Raw genomic sequence first — 9,337 nt, 5'->3', positions numbered from 1 at the left:
TGTTATGTAGGGTGGGCTTGGCTATTTTCACCAGCAGATAGTGGGCTAATATGTGGTGAAACTGTCAGAAAATGGAATCACTAAGGCTGTTCTTGAACCCAAGAACACCATTGGACGTATCTCAGTACTTTCATCGAACACTTGGCGTGCGATCTTTGAAACTCCACCTCAACATATAATTTATTTGTGGAAGGACCAAATTTTCGAATCAAATCAGCAGAAGAAATACAACTTGGGCCGGAGTGAAGGCAATGGGTTATCTAAAACATTTTGGGTTGTAAGCAAAAGTTGGGCCATACTCGGTTGAAGAAAACCTAATCAGAAGGGGAGTCATGAACATGCTAGAGTGTTGGACCAACGTGGACCTACAGTAGGCTCGTAGGGTGTTGTTGCATTATTTGTGGTCTAAATCCGCCAAGTCCACCATGATTTGTGACTTGATTTTATGTAGAAAAAATGAGGGGTGACTACAAAACCAAAGTAAGATTGACCATTTTTGTGGTTGATCAAGAACATTATGCCCCTTCTTTTAAGGAATTCTTGCTACTATTGCAATTTTTTGACCATTTACTCATCTACTTTCTAGTATTGTTAGAAGAAGAGTACAAAGCAAAGCTTTGAGATAACTTATTGTCAAGAGACAAATATGTGGAGGCTTCCCTAGATTCGTGCAACACGAAGATATTTTTGCCCTCGAGGAACGAGGAAAAAGGCATGGTGTTGGTGATGACGTCTACAATGTTGTGGTATGAGGGAAGTAGTTGTCTAAGAATTTGCATAACTAATGTAATATCAGTAATATCAGAGTCAACCTCTTTGAGATCATCAACAAGGTTTTTGAGAGTATGAAAGTAGTTAGGGATAAAACTTGATCCATTTTTGTTATTGTAAAATTGGTCTTGCAGTTGTAGCATGCGAGACATTTTATTGTGGTGAAAAAATTCATCCAATTTGTCCCAAAGGTCTTTTGTAGTATAATAATTAGTTGATCAATGGGAGGTTCGATGGCACATGAGAGATTAGGTACTGTAGCAAATAGAGCTTCGCGAAGATCTGATGTGTTGCAGAACAATGACATGTTCGATGGCATAGGAGAGATCGCTTGTAGAAATGGACACGAGAAAAAAAATATATTGTGATCATTCATACGTATGGTAGTAAACACATAGCCCTAGCTTAAACCCCTTAGGGATTGTAGATGTATATTTTAGTATATATAATATAAAATGATACAAAGGGAACCTTATACTATTTAATAATGAAAAAATAAACATATAACTTAACAAACTTAACTATGTTTATCATTTTAGGACAAAAAAGAGATCCCAAATGAAGGGCGTCTTCCTGATGCAACCAAAGGTAATGACCATTTAAGGGAAGTATTTGTTGAAACCATGGGTCTTGAAGACATAGACATTGTAACTCTATCTGGTGGACATACTTTGGGAGGTGCACATAAGGAAAGATCTGGATTTGAAGGACTATGGACTTCAAATCCTCTTATCTTCGACAATAGCTACTTTATGTGAGATTTTAAAGTCCTTTTTATTCTTGTAGTTGTTTGTTGGTTTTATTTCTTATAACCACTAAATTAATACAAACAGAGAGCTTCTTGCTGGTGAGAAAAAAGGGCTTCTCAAGCTACCTACTGACAAGGCTGTTCTTGATGACCCTGTATTCCGACCCCTTGTTGAGAAATATGCTGCTGTGAGTACATTTCCTCTTAAATCACTTCATCTTTTAATATTGATATTGTGTAAAATTGGATGCTTATTTTTTTTAAATGTTTTGAAATAGGATGAGGATGCATTCTTTGCTGATTATGCAATCTCCCACATGAAACTCTCCGAGTTGGGGTAAAGTTTTGAATTTTAATCTTTTTACCGCAACTTATTTGTGTTAAGAAATTAAAACTTACGATTTATTATGGCTTTCAGATTTGCTAAGGCTTAATCTCGCATAAATGGGGTGGATGACCTAATAAAAAACTACCTTACGACTTGTAGCCTGGTGCAACAAAAATTTCATTGATAATCTTTTGATGTATTATATAATGTTCATGTTGTGAAATACTTGTTTTTACCACGAAGTCATCAAAATCTAGAAACTTAAAAAAAAAATTCTTACAATTTTTGGTGAAAGGCCTTGTTAAGGATTTCAAAACTTGAAATCAACAATCATTTTGACGTTTTTAATGTAAAATTTTAGATAAAGTGACAGTTGTTGTTTCGATGTATATAGTCAAGTTTTAATCTTTTTGATGTTACATATATGGTGCTTTTAGTTAAGGGTGTTATTCGTCGGTATTTTCGTGTTAATCGGTTTAGTTTTATCGGTTGTTTTATAAAACTAACTATAACCAAACCAAAAAAAGTTTGGTTTAATTAGTTTTGGTTATTCGATTCAGTTTACTGGTTAAATCAGATAAAATTTCACATGTAAAAATAAATATTAAACTAAAAAAACTTACGAACTTTTACCCAATGAAAAAGTACACTGATACATAATATATTATATTTGGCCTTTCATGATGTACATGCATATTAATATAACTTTAGTCACCTATGAAGAGGAAAGAAAAGAGGGTAAGTTCATTGGCATTTTGTTAATTAGTGGTGGGTTTTAATACAAAAAAAAAAAAAAAAAAGAAAAAAGAAAAAAAAAAATTATAAATTTTATAATGGTTAATAACTAAATATTGAGGTATGGAAAGCGTTTTTAGTAACTAATCTATATAAAATGTTAATTTATAAATATAAACTATAAAAACATATATTAATTAAATAGTTTTTTCGGTTTAAACCAAAGTAATGAAAATTTAATCAAACCAAACTAAATAAGGTATCCGTATACAGTTAACCAAACCAAATAAAGCAAACTTTATGTGGTTCGTTTATCCATTTTCAGTTTTTTGTCACTCCCATACTTCTAATAATAAAAAAAATAATAATAAATAAAAAAAAAAATAAAAAAAAATAATAATAAAAAAAACTAATCAAGAGATTGCAGATTTTATCATAACAAAAAGTTGATTATATAGATGAGAATTTTCATTTTCTTGGCATTGTTTTTATTAACAATTGATTTTTAGCCAACACTCCTATTAACACGATTCTTTTGTATTTTGTTGTACTATTGTTGTATATTGTATATAGTTTTATTTTCTCTTTGCATCCTGGTTATGGAATCACAGTTTTGTTGTCACCTCAAGATTCAGATGTTAGCATGGAATTTGGAAACTATTTGGATTTAGATAGCTACATGCTTTCTTGTGGGATGCAAAAATGAAGACTTGAGAGAACGGGATATAATGCATAATACGCCCGAGTGCCTTAGTTTAAAAATGACAGAAGATGGATAATCAGGAGTTCACACATCTTGTGAAATGAACACATGCAAGAATGTTTGAGTGTCTATGTGATCTTGTCCTTTGGATTGGGACGAATCCGCTTTGGCTAGTGAGATTTACTAAGAGTTGCCTTATACCATGACTCTACGTGTTTTGCGGTATGAGCTTAGTGAATGTTTATGCCTTTATGTGTTAGAATGCAGTATATTTCTTGTGTGCATGAGATATAAAGTAGTAATTCTTTGATTATGATTGTATTGTCGTGATGGGTAACCTAAGGTATTCTTTCTTTTTCTTTTATATTCTTGTTTCATTACTTTCCTCACCCAGATTGGATTGAATCTTGTTTTCCTTAAAGACAAGAAAAAGTTCAAGCTTGTCGAGATTTGTTAAGTGCATGAAATGCACTATTTTTACATGTTTATTTCATGTCATGCATTGTATTTTGAGTTAGTTTGTGCATATATTTTATCTTTTCTGGGACAATTAAGGGAAATTGTTTAGTTCCACACTTTTGGTTGCTTTTCTAGCTTCATTTGAAGATTGGATCTTGATTAGGACATTGTAAGGAAGTTGTGAAAAAAAAATAGATTTTTCAAACCAAGAATGAAGGAGTTATGAAATCGAAGAAGCATGTTTTCAGGTTAATACACGTTCATATAACTATCAGTGTAAATATTACACGGTTTTGTTTTTGTGGAAAGTTGATAATAGAAAAAGCATTACACGACCGTGCTTTCTAAAGAAGAAAAAGTACACGACTGTGTAACCGAAGAAAGATCACGATTTGAGTAATGTACGTTTGGAATAATTTCTAACATTGCAATGTACTTTCAATATTATATGACCATGAAATTGTAAGTGTAAAAGTTACATGTTTGTGTTTATGTATTTCGACATTTAAGCGGTTTCATCTCTCTCTGATTTAGAGATAATTTGGCCTCATTTTTAATTGACCATAGTTAAGAGCAGAAGAAGGGTGATTCTGGAAGTAACTTTTATGAAGGAAACAATTGGAAACACTATGAGTTTTGTTTTGTAAGTTTAATTTGTTTTTTACTCTTGATTTCGACTAACTTTCTTTCCATTTTTGGTTCTGAACTGATTAAACACTTGTTAATTTCATGATTTGGTTTTAACTTCAGTTCTATCAATCAATATTTGGTGTGTTCTTCATTATATGTATGATTGTTACTCTTTTCATTTTAGCAATTGAATTAGTGTTTGAATCATTCAAGGTACACAATTTATAAATTTCGCATATGCTTTGTGAATTGGAAAAATTAACAAACACACAATCGGTTTTTGGTAAATCAAAGTTAGTGTAGTCAAGGATTTCATACTTTAACGCTCATGAGCTTGTGAATAGTATCAATTATTATTGGTAAAATTTTCATGAAACATAAATCACTCTTCAATCTCATATAAGAGTTTATTTACATTGGATTAGTTATATTAGGTTTAACACAAAGAGCATATTTTGTTAAATAATTTGGTAAATCTAAGATACTAGAGGTTGTTAGTATTTTAGTACCAATTTAGATAAAATGGAATTTGATATTATCCCATAGTTGACAACATATATGCTTAAACAAGATTTCAGAACTGGAACCTTCAAAATTTTGGATTTTTCATTATTTCTTTACATGATATATTTTTTTAAATCTTTACTTCATATAAAAACAACCTCCAATTAATCATATCATGTCTTGTGTAAAGAAGCTTAACTAGGGCTGTAAACAAATTGAACTTTCGACGAACTGTTTGTGAACCGTTCGATGGGAAGTTTGTTTATGTTTATTTATTTAATAAATGAACGAACATGAACACAAATTTTTGTTCGTTTAGTTAAACGAAAGAGCATGAACATTGATCTCGTTCATTTAATTATGTTAGTGAACGTTCGTTTATGTTGTTTGTTTATGTTCGTCCATTTAAGTTCCTTTTATGTTCAATTGTGTTTAATTGCATTACTATATTATATGTTCATGGTTCTGAGTTGTAACTCGTGTTCGTGTGTGTGTTGTTGTTGTAAGTCGTGAAGTAGCCGTGGATGTGGTTAGTTGGACGGAAAAGGAATAGGACCACCATGGCAACCAACCATGGTGGCTGTCGCCTTGGCTACCCTTTTCTGCCACCACCAACCACCATGTGAGGTGGTTGTTTGTGTTATGGGGTGTGTGTGTCTGTGTTATGTTGTGTGTGTATTATAGCATGAATGTGTGTGTTTTAATGGTATGATGTTGTATGAACAATCCTAGGCTGGAAAATCAAGGAAAACCCACCACTACCACTGTGAGGTGGTGGCTGCCACCTTCTGCCGTCGTTTGCCACCATCTTGGTGGCTGTATTGGACATTTTGGTATTCTTTTTGGTGCTAATGTGTGTGAATGATGTAAAAACTTGTCACACCCCCAAACCAAGGATGGCGGAAACGTCTGGGGGTGGAGGACTTCATGTACAGTATCACAACAACGTGTATAATAGTGCTCAAAGTAAAAACAACCACCATCTATATAATTGCAAAAGTTACACCAAAGTATATGTTTATATGTTTCAAAAGCAATTACATTATGATGACAAAATAAATTGTTGACGGTTTAACGTCCCATCCTCAAAGCGATGAAGTTTTCCTGTTTCACTGATTTCCTGAGAATACAAGTAGTTTTAAAAAGTGTCAACACAAAGGTTGGTGAGTTCATAAGAGTTTTGTTTGAAGTAGAAACCGTTTTTCCTTGTAAAATCGATATAGTTTGATTTCCAGAAAATCCGATATTTTCTTAGTTAAGTATGAATAGAAGTAATCCTACATGATGCATTAATGAACCCTAGAGTAATCCGTAGAGTTCCTCTATAATCGTCCAACATATAAAAGTTATATAAGGTTTAACTTAGATAAAACGTTGAATATAGTGGGTCTGCCCCAGGTCCACAACCCAACGAGGAACAGGAGATGAGGCGGGCACCACCAATTCTAGGCCAATCAAGACTAAATTCTTATATGACTCAAACATATACGCTCAGCGACTATAGTTGAAGTCTAACAATTCTAGAGGGAGTATAGTTTTAATATCATAATAACCTTGTATAGAGATCCGACACTTTGTATTTGTACCCATAGAGATAAAAGGTGATTTTAAATCGACATAAAACTCATTTAGGTTTTAAAAATAAAATCCCGTAAACTTATGGATTGTTCCCTATGTGAGCCGTTATAATCATACTATGACTATGTGAACCTGCCACGACGTTCTCAGTGTCGCGAAAAATAAAATGACATTTGTCACCCGTAGACCTGCAGGTCCAACTGTAGCTAGTAGCAAGGTGTGGGGTGTCAATCCCAATATAGATCTATATACAAGTATCACGTTCTCCCTCAAGGAGATTCTGATTATAACTACCAGGAATTATATCCCGCACTCGGACGTACGGGGAGAGAGAGAGAGAGAAAGAAAAATAGAGAAACTCACAATATAGGATAACAAGTTTACGTGAAGTGTGTGTGAATATAAATATTTCTTGTATGAATGTACCCTTCTTGTACGAGTGCGTAGAGTGATGTATCATAAACTATACCTATTATAGTTTATCTAAAATGTATGTAATATGTATGAATTCTTTTATGGAAATGTATTAGTGTTGTGAATTTATCAAACTATACTTTTTATAGTTTAATAATACGTGTTCCAAAATGAATGAATAATATTTAATATGAATGTCTTAGTTTCAGTTCATAATGATAAACTAACAAGGAAACACATTCAAATACTAAAACTTATGATTATACACTTTGCTCAACATAATACAAAGTGTTATGATATTTACATGCTGTTGGCAAAATTTAGCAATTCTGCCCTGTTTTGGAAAAATCATAGAAAAATCATACGAAGTCGAAAACTAGATCCGTAAATTCTGAGAGTTCACAAAATGTGTCTAGTTTGCTCATAATTTTTATCACAATTTATAATGACCTCTAACTTGGGTGAAAAAGTCCATAATCACAGACTGGTCCGGATTGTTGTTTGAAATGATAGGCAGTTTTGTAAAAATCACCATAAATTGTAGAAAAATCGTATGGAGATGTGCAAGTAGCCATTTTAAAGCTAAAAACTTGAAATATTTGCACCTTGTACAGTTTTGAAAACAAAAATGTTTAAGATGCCCAAAACAGTCCGTGAATGGAGTTGAACTTTTCTGATGAAGGCTGTTAGAAAAATTTAGTTATGTTCCTAGTGTTTTAACTTGTATTCCCCCCCTGAAAACTTGAGAAAACATGAAAATGTAGGGGTATGAACTCACCTTGAGTGATTTCAGTAGGTAAGTGTTGAAGAAGGAAAGTGTTCAACCCAAGAACACTTGAAGAATCACTTGAAGATTCGAAGATCTAACACAATTATGAGAGAGTTTGTCTAAGATATCCATGATTTGAGTGGAAATAAATGAGATAATCATAAAGAGAATGGATTATGCTTACCAAATGTGGAGGAAAAACTCAAGATCAGCCCTTGAATCTTGAATTTCTAGGGAGAGAAAGTGAGAGAGGAAAGAGTTTGATCTTCTTGTGAAATGAGAGCAAATGAGAGAAGTGAGGAGAGAGGATGAATAATCAGCCCTCAAAAACGTGGGAAAGAGGGATAATTGAGTGGAAAAGACATTGATGTGACCTAGGTAAGGTGGAGAGGTGTGGTTAGTCAAAGAGTGGGTGTGGGGTGGTTGCTTGTGACATTGGATAAGGCAAAGTCAACACTCCACCTTTAATAATTCACCCATTTGATTTTTATTATTTAAATAATGATTTTCATGAAAATATGATTAAATTGTGAATATTTAGGGTTTATTATGTTAAAATATGATTTTGGGTGAAATTCCCACGTTAAAATAATTAAAAACGGGCCTTAAACGCAAAACTACGCGAAAACCGGGAGAAAATGAGTTCCCAGCGAGACCTCTCGGTCCTAGGCCGAGGTTCGGTCCCTAGGCCGAGACCCGGTCCACGCTGAGGACTGTAGCCGGAAGCGAACAGAGGGAAACGAAAGGGGCGAGTCAGACGCGAGAGCGAGGGGCGAGGGTTCGGTCCGAAGGGTCATTGGGGTTCGGTTCGGGATAAGAGGCGAGAATGTCAGAACCGAACGTACTGTAGTGAACAGTAGTTTCGGTTCCTAAGGACCTTCGCCTCTCATAAGAGGGTTTTGGTTCCTAAGGTCCATTTTTCTCGTTTTTATCCCGTTTTAAGCCGTTTTTGACCCGGTTAAGGGTCGGAATGACCCGAATGATTCTAAAAAGTTACAGGAAGCTTTTGAGAGATATTTGGGAGAGATTTCACATACTTGGAGAGATTTGGGAGAGATTTGACATTCTTGGAGAGATTTCTCATACAAAGAGATATTTGCGAGAGTTTTCACATACTTAGAGGGATTTAGGAGAGATTTGACATTCTTGGAGAGATTTCTAATACAGAGAGATATTTGAGAGAGATTTCGCATACTTAGAGGGATTTGGGAGAGATTTGACATTCTTGGAGAGATTTCTCATACAAAGAGATATTTGCGAGAGTTTTCACATACTTAGAGGGATTTGGGAGAGGTTTGACATAGAGAGAGATAGTATGGAAACGATTGAGAGAGATTTCATGTGGGATAGTTGTGAGTATCCGGTATCGAAATGTATGGTTCGTGAACCCTGTTAAGCCTTGTTTAAGGATCTTACACACTCCCGATGAGCATGCAACATTGTTTTATCGTTCTAGTTCATTGATTAGAACTAGGGTTTAGGAAATGTTTAACACAAGACTTTTCTCAAGTGATGTTTTCCCATTAATATAGCAAGTTACACTGTATGAACATAACACAAATCCTAATACACAAGGTTTAATAGAGTTGACCGGCTTGACTTGATGACTTTATTTGACTTTGAATTGACCAGAATTTGACGGTTGTCACAAAACTTGTATGTGTGTTTGGATTGTTGGAATTATCACTCGAACCGTCA

At 34.1% G+C, this 9,337-nt stretch overlaps 1 protein-coding gene across 1 annotated transcript; it reads left to right on the top strand.

Moving 5' to 3' along the window:
* Nucleotides 1–456: 456 nt before the first annotated feature.
* Nucleotides 457–2,140, top strand: LOC145009868 (L-ascorbate peroxidase, cytosolic-like). The gene is made up of 6 exons (XM_078968496.1): nt 457–480; nt 639–746; nt 1,311–1,525; nt 1,605–1,707; nt 1,798–1,856; nt 1,938–2,140. The coding sequence occupies exons 1-6, from the start codon at nt 457–459 to the stop codon at nt 1,951–1,953; spliced, it is 525 nt and encodes a 174-aa protein (XP_078824622.1). The 3' UTR covers nt 1,954–2,140.
* The last annotated feature ends 7,197 nt before the right edge of the window (nt 2,141–9,337 follow it).

Source organism: Lactuca saligna, chromosome 8, assembly GCF_052625555.1.
Source record: "Lactuca saligna cultivar CGN05327 chromosome 8, ASM5262555v1, whole genome shotgun sequence".
In the NCBI taxonomy this organism is placed as follows: Eukaryota; Viridiplantae; Streptophyta; class Magnoliopsida; order Asterales; family Asteraceae; genus Lactuca; species Lactuca saligna.
This window is presented reverse-complemented; position numbering and strand designations above follow the sequence as displayed.